Here is a 23,318-nt window from a genome sequence, read left to right on the forward strand (position 1 = left end):
TATACTATGTCGTGTATACTATACCCCATAGACCATGCATCGATCTATTATATATTTAAACTACAGTCGATGTGTAATGTGTATAATCGATTTCATAACTTGGAATGACTGTTTTCAAAATGACACTTTTTCCAATGCGTCATAATTATTTTGAATTCAACATTTTTGTATTAAGAAAAGAGTTTTTTCAATAGACAACCAGGTAGGTTTATTGTACACTATGTATTGAATATTTACTTTGTAAACCAAACACCGATATATTATATATTATGAGGCTGGTCGATTATTTCAGTCTATAATCTATTTAGTACGTAGTAGATAATATATGAACTGGAATCAATAATGCACAACAAAAAAAGTCGATTTTGATTGCACTTCAGTGGTTTTCAAAACAGAATACACATTACATACTGTCCAGTGCATTTGAAAAAACCAAAAGTATAACATACAATGCCAATCATATTATCCTACATTAAGGCTACATGTTGTTCTCTTATGTCCCGGCCTTTTGCACTTGGAGAATTTGTTTCTTTTCTTGTACCTTGAAAGCTCCAACACACCCTTAATGCGTTTCACCTTTCTCCTTCTGAGTTTGGGATCAAAATCGGGTAGAAGAACTTGCATTTCTAGATATTCTCGCACTACACTCCACTTCGACTCTAGTGATGCTGCACAAATAGCTTCCAAGTATGCAAGGAGATATGATTCTTTCAAATACATTTGCAAAAAGTAGTTATAAACGCTAGTGCCGTATTTGTCCCTGTGCTTCAAACGCAACGCTGCCATTGCATGAGCGCATAGCAATTTCACTAAGTCGTACTTTCTGCAAGAACATAACCGTCTCAAAATATTAACTTTGGCGGAATGATCGTAACCAAGCACGGTGAATTCGTCGGTGCTTCCGTTTATGTTGTTCATATATAATTTGTCGCCCTCGATCATGTTTTTCCTCAAGATCATCTCGGCTACGGGAACGAATGTTGTCTTTGAATTGTCCACCTCTGCATACATCTTCCTAAATATTTCTTCAAACCTATGTGCAATTGAATTGAAGATGGCCGCCACTGGATACTCTCTTTCGTCGTGAAACATTGAGTTGAGCGACTCGGCAATGTTTGAGGTCATGACATTGAATCGATTACTTGGAAAGTGAGCTCGGCTCCACTTTTCAAATCCAACTTCATGCTCAAGGCAAGCTGTTGGGCTAGGGCATCTTTCTTTAAGGGCGTTGAAGTAGTCATTAAATTCTTTCAACGTGTACGCCTTGGTCGCATGGTAGTACAAATAGAGAGAATCGAAACAATGGTGATTTATGCGAAGATTTTCACCGAGATGCCTCATACAAACACCGTAATGTGTAAGAGAATAATGCCTTGCGAGGCCGTTGGCTATGCTTACGTGTCTATCGAAGATAACGCACAACTCTGGTTCGTCGATGACAAAGGCCTTAAGCTTCTCGAAAAAAAAACCTCATGACGCATCGTTCTCCTTATCCACCTCACAATACGCTAAGGGATAGATCTAATTCTGCGTATCTTAAGCGATAGTGAACAGCTGCACACCCTCGTACTTACTGGATAAATGCGTGCCATCAACGAAAACGACCTTTCTCATGTGTGCATATCCACGGATGGAAGCCCCAAATGCCATAAAGTAGTAAATAAACCTGGCCGACTCCCCATCGACCATGAGAGAATTAATAGACCCAGGATTGAGGTCGTTGAAAACATATGAAAATACGGGAAATACTATATATCCGTGCTCGGGTGTACCTTAAACTATGTTCTTCGCAATGACGCCTGCCATCCAACACTTTCAATAGCCCGACCTGCAATATAGCTCCCTAAATACGATCCTCTCTATCTCTTTCGGGCTTGGACCTTTGTTGTCGATGAAAAAGTTCAAAATAAGTGAGGCAATGACCTCCACGATGACATTCTTGTGCTTTCCCGTGACATGATCAATGCCACAAGTATGCTCTCCCATGTACTTGTGGATATGAAACCAACCCGATTCTCCAATAGTACATGCACGCGCCATCCACCGGCAAGTAGGATCTACGTACCTCACCCTCAAGTATTTCTTACAACTCTTCACCGTTGTGTAATTGAACGACATTTTCACTGATGCCTACTTCAATAAAAGATTCAACGTTTTCTTATCCTTGAATGTTTGTCCTACAAAAAGATTAGTGTCGTCCTAGAAAGAGTGGATTCTTTGTGGTTTGAGTTGCACGTCCTCACCTCTTCTACACTTCTCTTCTTCATAATCTTCAATATTATCTCATTCATCACCACCCATGCAATCGTATTCCGTTGACGTATCATCCACTGTCGGGGATGAGGGTGGGGGTGATGGTGGGGGTGTGGCTGATGTGAAAGCTTCTTCCCGGGACCTTCCAACAACTTTAACCCGCAATATAGGTCTGGAGTTATCAGAATCAACGCAAAGCATGTATAATTCCACGTGTCTATCATTCCTTATGAACGTTGGATAGATTTTCCCCTCTCGTTTATCAAGTAACTAATTACCAACTCTCTTTGATCACAATTTAATTCACTGCTCTCCATTACGCTTTTAACCATATCGGTGTATGACCCATTGCGATGAAAGGCAATTGACACTATCTCCTTAGACGCGATTTTTCAAACCCAACATTTAGGAGTCTCTTCCCATTCACCAGAAAATATACCACCAACAACCACGTAATCTATAATAGACATGGTATACCTCGATAATAGTATTTAATAGACTTGAATACTGGTTTATGAGCCTAGACTTAATAGACTGTATCGTCTTCTTCTTAGCTGCTGTCTGTACAATACACGATGATCCTTTTCCGACGACCACCGGAATAAACCGATGAATTTAGGCTTACAAATAACCTAAGAAGTGTTGGAATGTTGCTATTGAGCCAAGAATCGATTTCGAAATGTGGGGCTGATTTTTAAGCTTTTTGTATAAAAATGGTAGAAAATTTTGGGCTAAAAATATACAAAAATGGCTTAAAATAATGGAGATAATGTCTCTTTTCGATGGATGCCGAAAAATTCGACGAAAAATGGCCGAAAAATCGAGAAAATGACACCAAAATTGGGTGGCTAGTAGTGGATTGGTTGAGAAGCTTTGGAATATTTTTTTTTTAAAATTAATTATCCAATATTTATATTTTTAGACATGAACTAAAGTGTAGTTTTAAAAAAATTAGGACTAAAATGAGAGAAGAGTTAAAGTGTATATTTTATAAATTAAGTGCTAGAATTACATTTTTTTTATAGTCCCATTAGGATATCTATTTTTTTAATTAAAAAAACTTCATGTATAAATATCAAAAAAAAAATTGGGATGTTAGCCAACTCCCCCTCTTACCATTTCCACTTTCGTTCATTTTCAACCTTTTGTTCAGTGACGGACCAAAAATCACCCCTACAAGCCATGTACTATTACGAAAATACCCTTGGTCAATTCTTTTGCTAGTAACTCCACCTTGTATTCCTTTCGTGCTCAAAAAGTCCTTGAGAATACCGGAATTGAAAGAGAGGGAAAAAAGAAAAGAGTGATTGTAGAGTACAGAGTATCTGTAGGGTATGGAGGGAGGCGCACAGTACAATCCTCGCACAGTAGAAGAGGCGTTGAAGGATTTTAAAGGGCGTCGAGCGGGCATGATCAAAGCCCTCACCACTGGTATGCAATATTTGGACATTCCCTCGATCTTTTTGCTGTGGAATTTCCTTTTTTGTTTAAACCGGTAGCTTTATTTTTTTAAGCCTTTTTCTTACAGATTTTTGGGTTATGCTATATTCTGTTGTTTAATGCTGTTTTATTTTTTCTTTTACAGACGTGGAGGAATTTTATCAGCAATGTGACCCCGGTTAGCTTGGGATCTTCCGCATTTGATATCTGTGTGAAAAATCCATTACGTGATTGTCGTCTCTTCGCTCGGCTGTGTTTTGCTGCTTTGTTTGCTTTTTTGACCGGATTTGGTTGGTTTTGATTTTTAATTATCATTTGCATGCTCTTTTTCAGTAATGTTTTTACGAAGGGTGAACATTTATGTGTTAGAAACATTGTACAGATTAGCAAATTTGTACTAGCAAATTTGTACTGTTTGTGATGGTGACCCAAATGAAAACTTTTGTAAAATTTGAGATGATAATAAGGCATTAAATACTACAACAACAACATTCCCAGTATATTCCCACCAAATTTCGGGGTTTGTGTTTTGGGTCAAAGGACAGAAGAATATGTAGGAACTTTATGACTGTCATTTCAAGTGGCAATGTAACACCTTCTTTTTGTTTTCTTTTCAGTATATTCAAGCAGTTACTTACTGGGTAGTCTGTTTTTTGGTCTTGACTTTTATTTTGAGTTAGCTGTGCTGTCCTATGTCCTGTGTATATATAGACATTTTTTTTTTTTAGATTTAATGTGTTTCAATTGAGACTTTTTGTCCGGTAAATATGCCATCCAATTCAATAGTTAGAGTTGTTTGATAGGGTATTCACTGCTTGCTTCTAGAGCTGTTCATAACGCTTCAACAACATTTTTGTCTGAGTTTGTTTTATTCATAAGTGCTGTTTCCTCTGTCTGTACTGTGCGCAATGTGAATTCATTGTGAGAGGAAAAAACTTTCAATGAAAATATTTTGGACACGTGAGTTGTGGGAGATGAGTGAATAATAACTGTGGCGTTATCTGCTAAATGGCTGTCCCTCATGATGTGACTCTAGCAATCAATCCCTAGACGTGTAAAGTTTTCATAGCTTGGAGTTATTGGTCTAACTTCTTTTATGGACTTCATCTTTTGGCTTTGATTGAATAGGTATTGCAAATGTTGGGATCATTGCTTTTATTATTGACTTAAGTCTCAAATTGTTAAATTTTTATGTAGTCTAGTTCAACATTTCAGAAAACTCTCATAGTTTTCATAGTCAACTTTATAAATTTCGTGTTAAAAGATTGAAGTTAGTGCTTGATTTGCGCTTAAAATGCTTTTTGCACAATAAAAATATGTGTGAATCAAATATTTTGTTTTGCCTTCCTTGTGAAAAGTATATATATATATATATATATATTAGTAACTCGAACAGAGTTTTTGTTATGTGACCAGGAGGTCATGGGTTCAAGCCTTGGAAACAGCCTCTGGCAGAAATGCAAGGTAAGGCTGCGTATAATACACCCTTGTGGTGGGGCCCTTCCCCGGACCCTGTGCATAGCGGGAGCCTTAGTGCACCGGGCTGCCCTTTTATATATATATATATATATATATTGGAAACCTTGCAGAAAAGGAAAACCTCTGCCTCTATGGATTTTCAAGCGAGCAGTGGGAAGTCAATTTGCCTGCTGAGGAGGTGCCTCCAGAGCTTCCTGAGCCAGCATTAGGTATAAACTTTGCAAGAGATGGGATGGCGGAAAAGGACTGGTTGGCTCTAGTTGCTGTCCATGGCGATGCATGGCTACTCTCCATTTCTTTCTATTTTGGTGCCAGATTTGGCTTTGATAAAGCTGACAGGTAAACTCAATCCTACAACAATCTATGAAAATAGTTTCTTGGTTCATTTGTTCTTTCTTCTAGCTTTCTATTTTTATAGGCCACCTATCAAGTGATTTATTTGTGTATATTTTCCTTTTTCCCTTTTTTATCATATCAGAATTGTATCTTCTGTTCAAATAGTTCCTTCCCAGTTGCTTCTTGTTGCAATGATTAGTTTGCTTTAAATCAGAAATAATTGCGAACAGACTACAATCCTTTGCTGTGTCACTTTGTAAAGCATTCTGGAGGTGTGCTTATAATTACACCTTATCAGATGTAAAATCTTGGTGGAGAATTGTTCCAGCAGACATCTGTGTGCTTTCTCTGATGGAGAAAAGCAGTTGGTGTAGTAGTCTACTGTGTATGGAAAGTTTCGTCACTTTACTGAATTATTTTGATCTTTATGATGTAGGAGACGTCTTTTCAACATGATGAATAATCTGCCAACAATATATGAAGTTGTTACTGGAGTGGCCAAGAAGAAAGTAAAGGATAAATCAACAATTTCAAATCATAGCAGCAACAAGTCAAAGTCAAATTCTAAAGCGGTACAGTTGAAAACCTCTCCTGTCCCCTATCCTCTTCTCCCTTCTTTCAAAAAGATGCTTTTTTTTGGGGATAACTGTAGCTGTGCAGTACTCTTTAAAAGATTCCCTTGGACAGTGTTTAATTGAAACCTTCAGCTCTAGGACATTGCCACTAAATACTGGCCTTTAAATTTACGGTTTTGGACCAAAGATATGGTCAATGGATTGCTAAATGTATCCTCTGATTTGAAACATGATTCAGTTTTTAATCATCCACACCCATTTTGAATTACATGTGTCTGATGACTCTTGGGAGTAGTAAATGGCATCATATAGAATGATGTTCCATGACTAGCTAACATTGAGAGGTAGGAGGTGGGAAACTGAAGCATTTGTATAATGTTCTCCTACATGGGAAAAATAATTGTTCTGTCCTGTTTAGTATATAGCATTAAAAGGGGTCTCCTAAGTTGATATATTGTTGATTTGTCATTTTCTTGTGTAAGTGTTTATCGGTGTTCAATGTAGAAATAGAACAGGCTTGGGTCTATACATTTCTGGATGGTCAAGTAGTGGTTGCCCGCTCTAGTTTTAAGAAGGCTTATTAGTCACTTGAAGTGACTTGAACTCAAGTAATTACAGTTGTGTTATATGCTTAAGTTTGATAGAAGAGGCTTTTGGGGGTTAGGGACTAGGATGGTAAAGTCAATGCTGGAGTTTTACCGAAAGAGGTATAGTGTAAGGTAAAGGATGAGACTCCCATGAAACCTTACTGTTGTCTTATTATTAGTTCTTTTTTTCTCATGTATTTCATCCTATGTTTTATTCTACCTCAACTCCTGCAGCTGCTTGATAACTGAGCTTTTGCATAATAGGTTCTCTATCTAAAATCATTTTGCAATTTTGGTGTTGCTGTTGCGAAACATTTTACGCGTTATTTTTCTTTTCCATATGTTTTGTACATTTTGGGTTGTCTTTAGGGAATTGAATCAAACTGCTTTGGAAAATGAACCTTTTCTTCTCAAAAAGGTAAAAAAATGTACATATGCCTTCTTGCAGTTGTTTGTGCTAAGTTTTACTGTCTTCTGTTATCAGTGTAGTATCATTTAGACGTGATTTTGTTGTATCTTCTACATTGTCATTGTGGTTGTCTGAATGCACTAGGCCTTGTTCCTCTAAAACTAAACTCAGTATCATGACTCTTGTAACCTTTATCATGATGCCTCTAATATGTTCGCATCTTGGTTATAGATCGATGCTTCATTGGCTTTTTCCATGCATGGCCCAGCAGATGTCAAGATTGTTTTATTTTAAATCTCAGGGTAAATACTCAAAGCCGCAAGTAAATGATGAGGATGATGGATTTGATGAGGAAGATGATGAACATGGCGACACTCTGTGTGGTGCATGCGGTGAGAACTATGCTTCAGATGAATTCTGGATTTGCTGTGACATATGTGAGAGGTGGTTCCATCGGAAGTGTGTTAAGATCACCCCCGCCAGGGCGGAGCATATAAAGCAGTACAAATGCCCTTCATGCAGCAACAAAAGAATATGTCCGTGACATCCCATATGAGATATGTGCTGAGTTCCACAACTTGTAATTCTGTTCATGTTGAACTCAGCTCGTTGCCATCTTACAATATCAGCAAGGCATGTGTAGTCAGAGTTCTAGTCTCTTTTACTTATGTTTATCAGGGTGCTTTACTAATTTAGTTCCCTCAAGGTACACCCTTTTGTTTAAACTCTAAAACAATTGAATATTTAGGGATCTTAATCTCATAGGATGCCTCTTTCAGTATCAGTGCTAACTCAATGCACTTCATCATGCCTCTTTCAGTATCAGTGCTAACTCAATGCACTTCATCTGGAGCATATGTTGTTGCAGCTATAGTTTTTGTTTGCCAATTAAATGGGCGCTCCTCGTTGATTTCAACCACAAAGTAAATGATGTGCTTTTTGAATGACTGCTGAGCATTTGCCTATTCATGGTTACAGCTTGCGAGCTAGTTGAACAGTTATAGATTAGGTGGAACAAGACGAGCCAATCAAGATTGAATTATGCACTAGATGCAATTGTTGGATCTTGCATATCTTCTATCTTCACAAAATATCTGTTGAAGAACGAACTTAAATTGGATACCTAAATCTATTGTTCCCCATTAAGGTTGGCGCGGGGTGAGGGTGTCGCTATGCCCCTCAATGAATCGAATGGTCCTTCGACCTTGTTTGATTCCAAAGACCAGCATAGCATATATTTCACGAGACTGGTTCACTATTACTGCAAAAAAGAGCCCTGCCCTCTCCTTAGTCTTTCCTTGCCGAAATATCACAAGTACCACCTCGTGCTGATCCATCGCATGGAAAATTTTTATCAAAATCTTTTTTGTATCTGGCATTAACTTGGAACCACATGCATCAACACCTTTTGGATCAATGCGGTTGTATGTAAGTCGAGCATAGCATGATGAACAAAAAAGTACCTATTGTTAAGAATAACAACTTACTATTTTCATTAACAATATTTAACCAATTCGACAACCTGATGGCTTGACCTTGACCCGCATTGAATGCTGGGCCACTTATTGAAGATACAAGTATACCGAAACCATATGAATTTTTACCATGAAACTTCTTTTGCATCTATGACCATTAGCATGAGTCACTTTTTCAACGGTGCTTTTTTCCCCTTCTCTGCTCTAGATATGCAGCCATTACTCGCTTGGAACTTTATCCTTGATGTAGTTCATTTGTTTTTTCCGTAACAGAACAGTTGAAAAGATGGATTGAGACTTTTTTTTTGCGGTAGGGGAATAGGAATGGCGAATCCTAGCCGTCAAGGGCTATAGGATTTGGAACCTCAATTTTTCTTTTTGTTTTGAAATCAGTGTTTGTTTATGAAATCTGTATACAATTCAACTTTAATTTTAAACCATGATTTCAAATTCTCCACAAAGAATTCAAGTTCCAAATTGTTGTTTCATTTTCTTTTACATGTAAAACATGATTCAGAAATTCGATTTTGTAAAATAAAATTCATTTTAAGTTTTACAAAAGAAAAAAACGACTCATCATTTTATGTATTTAAAAATTAATAACAGCAAGTAATCACAAATATTTTCTTATAGCATGAACTCGAAGATATATTACTATTATTGCTCCTTACGATATTCCAATACTTAATTTGGTAAACTTGTATAAAAGTTAAGGATTTTTAGTAGTTTTTATAAGTTGTGAGTTTTTTATTCATGAGAAAAATATAATTTAAGAAATTCAAATTGGATGTCCAAATAAATTTTAACTTCAAAGCTAACGTGATTGCAAAATGACCAAGAATCATGTCCAAACGGGCATCAATTACTTCAATCTCAAATGGGCGTATAGCATCCCTGTTGCTCCTACTAGTTTTTGTCTTTTGCCTTCCAACTTACATCAAGCATCAATGACTGACTATGATCGGTATGAAAATCGCACCTGACAATATAAAATTGGCATCCCTGATCCCAATCATCTGACTATGATTTGTCTACTAATATTTGGTCTTTTTCTAGTTGTATTTGTTGGGTTCAATTGGTGTGAATGAAAAATGGAGGAATACAATCCTTCAAAGAAAATATACACTGTTTCGAAAAAGGGATGACTGTTCAGATGATTGTGATTGTTAGGAAAAAGACACAATGATTCAAATGGACAGACATGACTGTTCCAAAGGATACACCTTTCTGAATGGACCACTGCCTCCTTTCCGAAGGGGCACTTCATGGCTACACAAGCCTGCATTTTTCCACAGGTTTAGTATGGAAAATTTCTGCATTGAAAATTACTTTTCTACTTCTAAAAATTCTTTGCGATCATCTCCCATTGAGTGAGTTCGAAGAAAATCAGAAGGTTTGAGGTACCGCTACATTCTGATTGTGAAGACATTTTATCCTAGGAGGAAAAGTCCGCAACCTCGGGTACTTAAGGGGAATTATTTAAGGACACTCCATGAATTCGGAGGACTTGACTTATTCTGCTTCATCTTTTTTCTTTAAAATAAAATAACACACTTTTTTTATTGTTAGTTCGTATTGAACTTGTGTTGAAGGTGTTGGAAAACTTCATAAGTGTTCTTGATTTGATCTTGAACTTGTGTTGAAGTTGTTTTGACATGATATAGATTGTGTACCCGAAACAACAATCTTAAGGAAATAAATTGAATTTTTTTTTTTGCTTGTTTGGTGAAATTTTCTTTTAGTAAAATAGCTCGGTGGACGCTTGTACTTGTCTGAGTTTGTAAAGTGGATACTTCTACTTATACATTTGTCATGTGAACCCTTGAACTCAATAAAATTCAATATTTTAACCTCTATTTCGGTGTGTGTAACATGATAGACGGAAAAAGAATCCGCTTTGATCGGAATATCTGATTCAAAGGAAAGAGACGAAGAGACAATAAGTTCATTTCGGGTCACAGAAAGGATCGAACACTTACTGCCACGTCATCTTTCACGTCATTTTAAATGCTATATTAAATTTCACATCATAATATCTTCATTAATTAATCAATAATATTAAACAAAAAATAAAATAATAAATTAAATCTCTTCCTCTACCGGCGGGCGGTGAATCGTTACTGCCATTGATGGAGACTGATGAAGCTACAGCTTTTATCAACGACATATACGATAAGATGAGTTATTAGTCTTTGTTGAGTTTGAGCATCGATAACAACTGCAACTATGAGCCTCCTCCTCTTGTTAATGATTATATGGTTTATGCAACTGCTGCTGCTTCTGAAATCCAGTAATACTCAGAGACGGAGAATTTCAATGCTGATTAAAAGCTTAAATTCCCCAAGCTAGAAGTACCAGTAGTAAATGGTATTTTTTTTAAAATCGAGACAGTGAGAGAGAGAGAAAACAGAGAGAGATCGAGTTGACGAGAAAGACAGTGAACTGACAAAGGGAAATTGAGAGAAAACCAGTAAACAAAATAGGGGAAAATAGGTTTCTTTAGGTGAGATTTTTGCTGGAATTATAACTCCGGAATAGAATTCGGCCATCATCTCCCAAATCCGATTAAGACAACTACTAAACCACCACTAAAACACCATTAACAGCCTCACCTCCTATCTTCACTGTCAGAGCTTCTCTAGAAGAGCTCATTTGAGCTCCAGCGAAGAAACCACAGATTGGTTACATCCAAACACATCGAGATACCACCTAAAAAACCCTTTTTCATCGTCGTCTCTTTCAAGAACTTACAGCTCCAAATGCAGAAATTTCTAACAAAAAACCCACCATTTCTTTCAATCATCATCACTTTTAATCAAATTCGAATCAATTCAAATCAAACACCGCAAACTAAGCAATTCCAAAACCTCATTAGCCAATGGGGTGCTAATGGGGTGGTTGATTGAGGAGTTCTTGAAGTGGGTTTAAGGGGTTTTTGTTGTTTCTTTGGTGTTAGTGAATTTGGTTCTTCAGTTATGATTGCTATTGTAGAGTTGAGAGGTAGCAACAAGAAGAAGAGTGAAATTTCAAAATTTGCAATGGAGATTAACAAGTGTGAGAAAAGCAAAAGGGGTTTGGGGTTGGGGGGCAGGGCGAGGGTGATAGGTGTAAAAAAGCAATTTTTTTTTGTGAGATCAAAGGTGGTTTTAGCTATAAAATATGTGTACTATATGTATAATTATGATGGCAAATTAGCTGAAGAAAAATGGAAAGACTAGAGAAGAGAAAACACCTTTAAAAATATTATTTTAATGTAAAAAATATGCTTACTTGTACCCATGCGCATGTAATCACGCACTTTGTCCTACTTAACCATTTTGATGCCACATAGGCTTGGTCAACGGTCAGAGGGATTCAAAATATTCTGTTTTGATGAGTTCAGGGGTTCAGATGTCAAAAGTCTAAATAGAGACGTTCACTTTACAAACTCGAACAAGTACAAGGGCCTACCGAGCTATTTTACCTTTTCTTTTCACTAAAGTTTTTTTTTCATAATCTGTATTGTTTGATTTTTGAAGATTAAAGCTTTAAACTTTCTACTCCGTTTGAACTTGACAAGTGATTTGAAGAAATAAAACCTTCATCACAAGTTAAAGGTCATTCAGTTAACGATTGGAAGACATAAAAACTTCATCTTAAACTAGAAACAAGTAGTGTTTACAAGTTGCTACAACTTTTAATAAGTATAATTTTATACTAAAGTTGATTGTCTTTTTGTGATAGGAAAAAATGACTGCAGAAGGTCATGTTGATGGTGTGGCAAGTGTGGTAGCAACTAATATTGCCACAACCAGTCGCATAAATATGCCACCCACTATGGCACTAGTGGAAAAGCCCAAAAAATTTTCTGGAGTTGATTTCAAGAGGTGGAAACAAAAAATACTCTTCAATTTAACAACCTTATATCTTCAAAGGTTTATTTTAGAAGATGCTCCAGAAGTACTCGAAGAAACTTCGAACCAGGAGCTATTAGTTGTAACAGGGGTATGGAAACATTCTGATTTCCTATGTAGGAATTACATCCTAAGCGGCCTCCAAGATGACTTGTACAATGTCTACATCGTAATGAAGACATCTAAAGAATTTTGGAATGTGCTAAAAAAGAAATACAAGACTGAGGATGTGGGAACCAAGAAGTTCTATGCTGCGCGGTTCCTATAGTACAAAATGAACGGCAGCAAGACTGTCGTTTCTCAAGTACAGGAGTTGCAAATCATCATCCACGATCTCCTTGTAGAAGATATAAATTTAATGAATACCTTATTTTAACATGTTAAAAATGCTCTTAATGTTCACATAAACTTTGTTGTAGGTTTGGTTGTGAATGAGACATTTCAAGTAGCTGCGATAATTGAGAAGTTTCCACCTTTGTGGAAGGACTTCAAGAATTACTTGAAACACAAACAAAAGGAGATGACAGTCGAAGACCTCATTGTAAGGCTGCATATTGAAGAAGACAACAAAGCCACAGAGAGGAGTTTTAAAGGAAATTCTGCAATAAATAGAGCTAATATTGTAGAAGACGACCCCAACAACTTAAAGAAGCGAAAGAAAGTAGGACAACTATCCTAAGAAGAAATTCAAAGGGAAGTGCTTTAATTGTGGCAAGATTGACCACAAGTCTACAGATTGTCGTGCCCTAAAGAAAGACAAAAAGAAGAATCAAGCAAATATGACTGAATTCAAAAACAAAATGGATGATCTGTGTGCCATGCTTTCGAAATTTAACTTAGTGGAAAATTCTCGAGAATTGTGGATGGATTCTGGTACCGCTCGCCATGTATGTGCAAGTAAAGAGTTGTTTGCTATATTCGCTCTAGTTCAAGGCAAAGCGAAGATTAACATAACAAACTTTGCAACTGCAAAAGTTGAAGGGACAAGAAAAGTATGCTTGAAAATGATTTCAGGCAAAGTGTTCTCTGAACAATGTCCTGTATGTATCAGAGTTATAGAAAAACTTGATTTCTGTATCACTTCTTAATAAAAATGAATTCAAATGTGTATTTGTTTTTGGAAAAATTATACTTAGTAAAGAAGAAGTTTACGTAGGAAAAGGCTACCTCACTGAGGGCCTATTCAAAATGAATGTAATGAATATTGAAATCAATAAAAGTTTAGTTTCTTCTTACTTGCTTGAGTCTAATGATTTGTGGCATGAACGATTAGGACACATTAATTACAAAACATTGCGAAAACTGATTAACTTAGAAGTTTTGCCAAACTTTGAGTGCAATAAATTAAAATATCAAACGTGTATGGAATCAAAGTATGCTAAGCATACGTATAAGTTTGTTGAAAGGAATTCCAATCCCTTAGACTTAATCCACACTGACATTTGTGATATAAAGTCAACACATTCTCGTGGTGGGAAAAAGTATTTTATAACTTTTATTGATGATTGCACTAGATACTATTATGTCTATTTTCTAAACAATAAGGATGAATCAATAGATGCGTTTAAACAATATAAAACAAAAGTTGAAATTCAGCTAGAGAAAAAGATCAAAACGATAAGAAGTGATAGGGGCGGAGAATATGAATCTCCCTTTGCGAAAATATGTGTAGATAATGGAATTGTCCATCAAACTACGACCCTATATTCACCTCAATCTAATGGAATTGTAGAAAGAAAAAAACCAAACCTTAAAGAAAATGATGAATGTCTTACGAATAAGTTCAGGTTTATCGTAAAACTTGTGGGGAAACTATCCTTACAGCTAACCGAATACTTAATAGAGTGCCCCACAGCAAAACACTATCAATTTCATATTTAAAATGGAAAGAAAGGAAACTCAACTTGAAATATGTCAAAGTATGGGGGTGTCTAGCGAAAGTCCAAGTTCCTATACCTAAAAGGTTGAAAATAGGACCTAAGACAGTAGACTGTGTGTTCATAGGATATGCTAAAAGTAGTAAAGCATGTCGGTTTTTGGTTCATAAATTCAAACACCCGGATATCATTGAAAATACGGTAATTAAATAAGATAATGCTGAATTCTTTGAACACATTTATCCATATAAAACTAGGCATAAACAGTCTAGTAGAGGGTCTAAACGACCTTGAGATGAACCAAGTGAGGATGTACATAATGATGAGAATCCAAGACGTAGTACATGTCAAGGAACGTTGACTTTATTTGAATCAAATTTTGTAATATTTCTCTTAGAAAATAAGCCTCAAACATTTAAAGAAGCGATGATGTCTTCAGACTCATCCTTTTGAAAAGAGGCAGCTAATAATGAGATTGATTCAATCTTAAGCAACCATACGTGGGAGTTGGTTGATCTTCCTCCAGGAAATAAACCTTTAGGTTCTAAATGGATCTTCAAAAGGAAAATGAAAACGGATGGTATTATTGACAAATACAAGGCAAGACTTGTAGTAAAAGGCTTTAAACAGAAAGACGTCCTTGATTACTTTGATACATACTCACCTGTAATGAGGATAATGTCAATTTGGATGTTAATTGCCTTGGCGGCAGTATATGGTCTTGAAATCAATCAAATGGATGTGAAGACAACATTTTCAAATAGAGAATTAGAGGAAGAAATTTACATGGAACAACCTGAGGGTTTGGTGGTTCTAGGTAAAGAAAGAAGGTGTGTAAACTTGTTGAGTCACTTTATGAACTAAAACAAACACCTAAACAATAGCATGCAAAGTTTGACCAAATCATGTTGGTAAACGGGTTTAAGATAAACGAATGTGATAAATGTGTTTACATTAAAGACACTCCAAATCACAAGGTCATTGTTTGTTTGTATATGGATGATATATTGATTATCAGTAAAGACATTTCTGACATAAATGCTACAAAATGATTTCTTGAGAGCAAGTTTGATATAAAAGACCTTGGAGTTGCGGATGTGATCTTAGGAATAAGAATTCAAAGAACTTCACAAAGGTTGTCATTGTCACAGTCTCATTACATTGAAAAAAGTACTTGAAAAATTCAAGTATTTGAAATTTGAAATTGCCAAGACTCTATTGGACATGAGTTTTGCACTTCAAAAGAATGAAGGTGAAAGTGACTCACAGTTGGAGTACGCAAGAGTGTTGAGATGTTTAATGTATATAATGAATTGTACATGACAAGATATAGCATATGCTATTAGTAAGTTGAGTCGGTACACGAGTAATCCCAATAAAACTCATTGGATGGCAATTAAAAGAGCTTTGGGGTATCTTAAATACACTCAAGACTATGATTTGCATTATAATAAATATTCCAAGGTACTTGAAGGATATAGTGATGCAAATTGGATCACACAATCGAATAAAGTAAAATCCACGAATGGATATATATTAACTATAGGTGGAGGAACAGTCTCTTGGAAATCGCCCAAATAGACATGTATTCCTCGCACTATAATGGAATCAGAATTTATCGCACTAGATAAAGTTGATGAAGAAGCAGCATGGCTCCATAATTTCTTTGAAGATATTCCTTATTGGCTCAAACCATTGGCACCAGTATGTATACACTGTGATAGTCAAGCGGCAATAGGTCAGGTTGGGAGCATGATGTACAACGGTAAATATCGTCATATAAGACGGAGATATAATACCGTTAGAGAACTTCTCTCTAGTGGAATTATCACTGTTGACTATGTAAAGTCAAAGTATAATGTACCGGATCCACTTACAAAAGGTCTATATAGAGAGGGAGTTGAGTAAACATCCAAGGAAATTGGGTTATGGCCTAGGACAAGTCAGCATGACGACAACTCTACCTAGTAGACTGGAGATCCCAAGAGTTAGGTTCAAAGATATCAAACAAAGTTGTGTCTGACAGGTTCAATATTGTCAATATACCCAACCCATCCTCATGATGTAGATAATGTTTAGTAAACAAGGATAAGACTTACGGTGTGAAGTTTTTTAATGGTTTTCTAAATTTGGCAGATTCGACCAAATAGTTTAATCATAGGATTGAACGTTTAGAAATCACCTATGTGAGGGCGAAGTGGAAGCTGCTTCAAGGAGAATGTTAGTAAAGGCCTATCCTCTAACCTCTTATGAGTCCAGGACGTGTTCATGGCTGAAACAAATTAAATCGTCAGAACCATAAATGGTAAAAGGTTGGTTGTGTGACATGTGTTGTCTAGGTGTACATTAGAGCTCGACGGTTCAAAGATATCGCATCCATCGATTGACCGAGTGCATCCGATGCATGTTCACTACGGAAAGTTCAAAGGAAAATCCACTTATCCAGATGCAATCAATTTTTGTTTACTGATCACATACTTGTCCGTAAAGTTTTATAAAGAATAACCATTCCCATTCATGTAGGAGATTGTTGGGTTCAATTGGTGTGAGTATAAAATGGAGGGACACAATCTTTCGAGGAAAAGATACACTGTTTCAGAAAAGGGATAACTGTTCAGATGGTTGTGACTATTCAGAAAAAAGACACAATGATTCGAATGGATAGACATGACTGTTCCAAAGGATACACCTTTCAGAATGAACCATTGTGTCCTTTCCGAAGGGGCACTTATGGCTATATAAACTTACATTTTTTCACAGGTTTAGTATGAAAAATTTCTGCATTGAAAATCACTTTTCAACTTCTAAAAACTCTTTGTGATCATCTCCCGTTGAGTGAGTTTGAAGAAAATCAGAAGATTTGAGGTACTGCTACATTCTGATTGTGAAACCATTTTATCCTGGGAAGAAAATTCTGCAACCTCGGGTACTTGAGGAAAATTATTTCCTTAAGGACACTTCGTGAATTTGGAGGACTTGACTTATTCTGCTTCATCTTTTTTCTTTAAAATAAAATAACACACTTCTTTGATAGTTCATATTGAACTTGTGTTGAAGGTGTTGGAAAACTTTATAAATGTTCTTGATTTAATCTTGAACTTATATTGAAGTTGTTTTAAATAATATAGATTGTGCACCCGAAACAACAGTGCTTTCTAGCTGCATTCTGTTTTTAACATTGGTATGAGTAGGTGAGCCTAATTCTTTTAACCATTAGACACTTGGAAAACAATGTCCCCTCTTTATTGCGGTTCTGGTTGTTGAAATTCTTGCAAGTTACAGTAACCAACCTAAAAAGAATATTAGATGAAAGAGGCCATATGTCTTGCAATTAGGAAGCACCAATATAAAGTATTTCCTCTCACTTGCTAAACAAGGAAAGATATTTCCTATCTATTCCTGGACTATAAATTTGTGGTCCTTATGGGTGGTCAGGTGGAGGGTGCCAAATTGATAACTGTGACATAAGATGCACTCCACTCTGAGAATGCCAAAACTGCTTGTCACAATAGAGAAAAGAAAAAAGAAAAAGAAAAAGGAACCAGAGAGATTACTCTCCCATATGGTGAACAGTTTCAATCATATAAATAAATCAAGTTCTACATTGCTACCTCAATTTAACTTTTTAATTAGGGAAAATAACATTTGGATTTTGGATGTGTGGATTTAATGTAGTTAACTCCTTCCATGTAGCCCCTGTACCATGGGCCCGTGATGATATACTCCATAATGTCTCACCAGGATGAACTGTTGTAGTTGCTTGAGAAGCAACTACTATTGAAGATTTACTACCACCATCCTTTGACTTCAGTAATGGATACTTAATTCTTCTTTCCCATTCCATTCGCCAGCAACCAATGTGATCCAGATTGCTGTTGAGTTGACGAGCCCCATAATTTCTTTTTACCTTGTCCCGTCTTTAAACCTGCAACATGCACTTTAGTGATTTTGTTCTGAGGGATTTGTTCATCCTCAGGAATGTTATCTTTATTGACCTCCACACCAGATTCCTTTTTTGGGGCTCGGCATTTCCATCGGCGTCTTTATTGTTTTTTCTAACTTTGCTGCATATCTTCAGTTGAGGTGTTACAAAAACTCTCTCCACTTGAACAAGAGCAAGCATAGGCGTACCAACTGACTCATAATTCCTTGAAGGATCACGAAGTTGCATCATTAGGGCCACTGTAAAGCTATTTCCCAATAATCCACAAGTCTTACCCTGCCGCGTCTTTTCGACCTGCCACAAAACAAATCAATTCTGGTAGCATGATGGGTTGCAAGGAGTTTGGAGGTCCGCTCGCTGATTTCATCAATTTCTCCAGCACCCAACCGCATCCATTCTTCAAGAGTGAGAGATAAGCCCATTAGCCCATCAACATCACCACCATCATTAAGGTCCAGTATGTGCAATCCACCTGTTCCTTCTAGACCTACAACTCCTCCAAAGTTGACCTTCTTTTCCTCGATGGCTGAAAACTCACCAATGGATTATGGGCTTACATTAGAAGGTGGGTCCTCATATGACATACCTGACTGTATTCTCAAACCCTCAATTGAAAGGGCTTCAATTTTATCCATCGCCAAAGGAGCAAGGTCCTTTAATGATACGTATTCTGAGTCGCTGTCAAGCCCGGCAGAATTTAACTCCAACTTGCTGGGCTTTGCTCCCTGCGATTTCCCCTTCTTACTTGGAATACCAGCCATATTTTGTCCAAACTCAAATTCATGCTGCAATAAATCTTGTCTGCGGTAGGTAGAAGTCATATAAGACAATTTTTTAATAGAAATAGTGTGCTATATATGTCCAATTCCAAATATAAACAGAATGCGAAGAAATTCAAACCTCTAAGTTCCGTCTAAGCTTGGTGCAGCCTCCCATCCTATATGTTGCATTGTCTGCCCAGTAATATCTTCCAAAGGCATCAATTTATTTGCCTGCATAGAGAGCTTTCAATTCCAATGGAAGCTAAATGTTGCAGTATCTCCATTATGCCAGATCCCATTTCTGCAGGAACCACCACTGGACTGGATGCTTGCATTATCAAATTACCCCCACTCTTTGCATACTTGAAAAGTGAAGGGTTCATTGACCTTAAAAATCCTCCATTTTTAGTCTTAATGTAGGGTCCTAAGCCTTCTCTAAGAGGAGGCAACTGATAAGGGTCTTCAAGAGGAATATCAATTGGGCTTCCAAACCCACTTGAACTCTTAGGAGGGGAATACTGAAATGTCCTCTCGTTCAAGGCCCATTCATGCATCAAAACTTCTGTCTCCAAGTTCTCCAACATGGAGGCCCTAGTTTTAATGCTTGTTGCTTCAATTTCTATCTTTGGCATCTCCACGTAGGAATCTACATTAGATGATTAATCAATATATTCATAAATGCTCCTCCAATCAGATCCAGTTTGAGAATCACAAGCAAATTCTTGGTGATCAATGTCCATATCAAAGTTAAACAAGGAACCCCCACCGGCCAGAGTATCCTTCTCAAATTGCGTCAACAGTTTTTCTCTTGGGGAGTCAGGCTCACTTTCAGAACTCGGGGCAAATGGACTGTGATCTATCCCGAGCATATCCAGAAAATTAGTGGCCACGGATTCGGCATCGTAATCCAAGCTTAGGGATTTTTCCTTCCTAAGCTCCCGAAGGTTTACTTTTATCTCAAAGCCTCTATCATGATTTATAACTTCATTTTCATCTTCTTGAGAATCTAGTCCCTCGTTTGCCAAGTCAGAGATACTCTTCAATGCAGACTCCAATTCTTTCATGATCGACTCTTTGGCAGATTCATCTGTCTCAAAATTACAGGCCCTCACTGAAAGGTCTTTACTCTCGGAGTCAACTTCCTTGGACAACAGTGCAAGCTGTGGCTCCTCTTCATTGGACATCACAAGACTACTATCAGGTTCAGCATTATCTTCTGGAGCATCACCAATTATCGTGGTATCTTCTTCTTTTCCCTCCCATACCTCCGAGGCAACTTTTACACCAAGCTCTATGATAAATACCTCACTTAATTCATCCCCATTTTCAATAATTCCCTTCTCAGGCTCCAATAACAAGGCTAAGTCAGGTTTGAGGGTCATAACATCAGCGCAACATTCATCTATCTGTGGCTTGCAATCAACTGAAGATTCCACGTTCTCTTCCTCAAGTTTCTGATATATCACATTTACAGATATAGAAAGTTCAGAGGAAGGAACTGGTAAAACCTCATGAAGATCTTTTATATTCTCTGCGGAACGCTGTGAAGCAGATGATCGAGCAGGAAGGCTCCCTGTTCGCCTTATTATAGTACTCAGCTCATCACTTTGCTCACATTGTGCCAAAAATTTTGCTGCATTTTCACTATTGCGCCGTAAGTTCTTCCCCTCTAGAAGACTGGTGTTGCTGGGAAATACAGTGAATGTTTTCCCAACAATGTGATACTCCAAACAAACAGTCATTGTTGCACCTTTAGCCTTACCTGACAACCTAAAACTAGTTGTCCACTTGCCGGAACTATTCTCCTCCAACTCATCCAATTCAAGAGGAAGCAACCTTGTAAGATCAACGCGATGGTTTCCCAAGTCAAGTACAGGAGTCACATATACCGAAACATACAACAAGAAATGTTTAGCCTCAGATTTTGTTGATTGGTTTGGGTCATTCTTGCTACCAGATATAGAACATGTATGAGTCAACTGTTTCTCAAACTCAGCTATCCCTTAAGAAACCACAACAGGACGAGTCGTCAACTAGCCATCTCGTCTCTTCCAATGAATAACAAGGAAAAGCTCATCAAACAATGTTGATAACCCTGCAACTGAATGGACTTGAACAAAAAAACAACAATTAAACTTTTTGTTCCTAAAGGCCAGGGATTTTAGGCCCTTCCAACTCCAACTGGATTTCTTACTCTCCTTCTCTATTGAACCGTCTTTATTCTTCGATTTCAGCTGATGACTCTTTTCGACAGACATTGAATGATTACTAGCAGCTGACATCAAACTACTCTGTCCAATTTTATTATCAAAATATAGGGCTTTATTTATAACTTCAATATCATCCAACATTTTATCATTTCACCCATTTTCGACATCATTAATTTTGTCCGTCGAAACTACAAGGATAACTTAAACTTACAAAACGATATTGAGAACCCAATTCACAGAATTGTAGAATTCAAAATTGCTCCGGGCTGCTTAAACAAGATTGGCCTGTTAAAGGATTAATATTATGAAAAAGAAAGAAAATTTTCTTCAGGCAAAATAAGAGAAAAATAATACATAGGTTCTATCGTCATTACATCTTGTGTAATTGAGCATCAAATCCGTCTGCAAGTTTTGAACATAATGAAAAAGTGCTATTTAACATAAAAGAAATGAACTTTTTTTTTTCAAATGAAGAAGAAGAAAGAGAGGTTGATTTTCTAACAAGTTTGAATTTAGCGATCTTTTGGGCGACTGTTTCTCCTTGTTATTGTCTCAAAACCCGTTTCATTTCTCTCTCTATTTTTGGCGTTATCTTTATTTTAAAAGTACAAACAATAAATTATGTGCTAACGAACGCAGACAAAATGATAAAAATTGTCCCTTATATTTGAAAGTAGTATGTTAGATATGTTAGAATTTATGTATATTTATTGAATTAACTTATTTTTAATTTTTTATGTTTTTCAAAAATAATTTATTTTATTTTTTTGTATTTTTGCACTTTATTCATTTAAACTCTATTTATAATATCTTGATGAATATCTAAATCTAATTTTACCATAATTAGGTGGTATGTGTCTCATTCTTCTAGATTTTAAATGGATTATTAATTTTGCTTCAATACTAGATGTTAAGGTAATTAGGTAAGCTAATCTTTGTGGATTTTCTTTTGTTTTATTTAGACTTATATATTCTGAATAATTACTAATTAAAGATTCTTTAATTTTTCTAAAAGCTTCTCTATTTTTAAATGATCTTCTCATAATTAATTCAATACACATAGATAAACTATAACGTATCTAACATATATCTCACTGATGTACTTTTTAAATAATTGGGCTCTGATACCATTTGTAGGGGGTGCGGATATAGGCGGATAACTAACTTATGAAATAGATTTAGTATATATATAATGAATCTATTTTTCTTTGTGCGTGGATATTTCTTAAATTTTGTTTCAATATTTTTTAATGATTTATTCTTTTCGTAAGATGTACTCATTAATTTGTTTGGTTTATTATTTTATCCTGTAGTAATTGCAGAGTTATAAATTTCTGTATAATAATTTATCCTAACTGTACTGTAATGTATATCTAATTCTAGATTTTCTATGTTATTTATTATCTTGTGTTGCTCTTCTCGTAGTGAGTTTTTTAAATTATATAAACTATCACATGTACTTTTTTCTAAATTTTCTAAGGTTTCTTCTATCCATATTAATTTTTCTTTTAGATTTTTCATTATTTTTCTAATTCGGTTTCTATAATTAATTTCTTTATTTAGATTATCTTGATTTTCTCTAGTTTTTCTAATATATTCTAACATTCCTTAATCTGAATAATATCTTTCTGGGTAAATTTCTTGGTATAACTATTCTATCCAATTTATGGTTTCAATTTCATAGTCTATTACTTTTTCTAATATTATTTTCTTAATGTCTATAATTTCTATATCTTTAAGTATATATAAGATTAAAACTTTAAGATAATCTAGATGATCTATCTTTTAAAATTTATTTTATTATAATATTTTGTAATTGTTTGTTTTAGCCTTAGTAGTTCTTGCATATTTTTATCAAGAAATTCTATATATTTTATATCTTTATTTTCTATGTATTTGTCTATATTTATTTTCATCTGTTTTTTTAGTAACTGTATGTTTCTCATATCTTTTTCTAAAAATTTTATGTAATTTATCATCGTAAGTATTTGTAAGAGTAGTTAGGTTGGTATGGTATATAATTTACTCTAGTTATGTAATATTTACCAAATGCTTTTTCTAATATGATTTTTCTTATATC

General features: G+C 35.9%; 3 protein-coding genes across 4 annotated transcripts; 1 reads left to right on the plus strand and 2 right to left on the minus strand.

Moving 5' to 3' along the window:
- Positions 1-462: 462 nt before the first annotated feature.
- LOC124885806 lies at positions 463-2,118 on the minus strand. The gene is made up of 2 exons (XM_047394051.1): positions 1,852-2,118; positions 463-1,452 (listed from the first exon to the last, which is right to left on the minus strand). Exons 1-2 carry the CDS (start codon positions 2,116-2,118, stop codon positions 463-465), a joined length of 1,257 nt encoding a protein of 418 aa, XP_047250007.1.
- A 1,237-nt stretch (positions 2,119-3,355) lies between these two features.
- LOC107877857 (PHD finger protein ALFIN-LIKE 4) lies at positions 3,356-7,895 on the plus strand. Of its 2 annotated transcripts, XM_016724635.2 has the most exons (5): positions 3,356-3,684; positions 3,839-3,871; positions 5,283-5,511; positions 5,945-6,080; positions 7,381-7,895. In XM_016724635.2, the coding sequence occupies exons 1-5, from the start codon at positions 3,588-3,590 to the stop codon at positions 7,621-7,623; spliced, it is 738 nt and encodes a 245-aa protein (XP_016580121.1). In that variant the 5' UTR covers positions 3,356-3,587; the 3' UTR covers positions 7,624-7,895. The 2 variants fall into 2 exon arrangements, with proteins under 2 accessions (XP_016580121.1, XP_047271243.1); XM_047415287.1 differs by lacking the exon at positions 3,356-3,684 and having other exon boundaries at positions 3,841-5,157.
- Positions 7,896-17,887: 9,992 nt separating this feature from the next.
- Positions 17,888-21,518, minus strand: LOC107877856 (protein PLASTID MOVEMENT IMPAIRED 1-RELATED 1). The gene is given in 6 exon segments (XM_016724634.2): positions 17,888-18,147; positions 18,149-18,348; positions 18,351-18,545; positions 18,548-19,068; positions 19,168-19,276; positions 19,279-21,518. Coding segments are annotated over 6 exon segments (3,342 nt in total). The 5' UTR covers positions 21,380-21,518; the 3' UTR covers positions 17,888-17,931.
- Between the last annotated feature and the right edge of the window lie 1,800 nt (positions 21,519-23,318).

The sequence above is a fragment of the Capsicum annuum genome, chromosome 7 (assembly GCF_002878395.1).
Source record: "Capsicum annuum cultivar UCD-10X-F1 chromosome 7, UCD10Xv1.1, whole genome shotgun sequence".
In the NCBI taxonomy this organism is placed as follows: domain Eukaryota; kingdom Viridiplantae; phylum Streptophyta; class Magnoliopsida; order Solanales; family Solanaceae; genus Capsicum; species Capsicum annuum.

Bases quoted from the DNA above. Each gene is read 5' to 3' on its own strand.
- LOC124885806 (XM_047394051.1), bottom strand. From the start codon at position 2,118: ATGTCGTTCAATTACACAACGGTGAAGAGTTGTAAGAAATACTTGAGG. The intron at 1,453-1,851 runs GTATTTAGGGAG...TTTTTCGAGAAG, and splicing joins CGAAAGAGATAGAGAGGATC to CTTAAGGCCTTTGTCATCGA.
- LOC107877857 (XM_016724635.2), top strand. From the start codon at position 3,588: ATGGAGGGAGGCGCACAGTACAATCCTCGCACAGTAGAAGAGGCGTTG. The intron at 3,872-5,282 runs GTTAGCTTGGGA...GAAACCTTGCAG, and splicing joins TTATCAGCAATGTGACCCCG to AAAAGGAAAACCTCTGCCTC. The intron at 5,512-5,944 runs GTAAACTCAATC...TTTATGATGTAG, and splicing joins GGCTTTGATAAAGCTGACAG to GAGACGTCTTTTCAACATGA.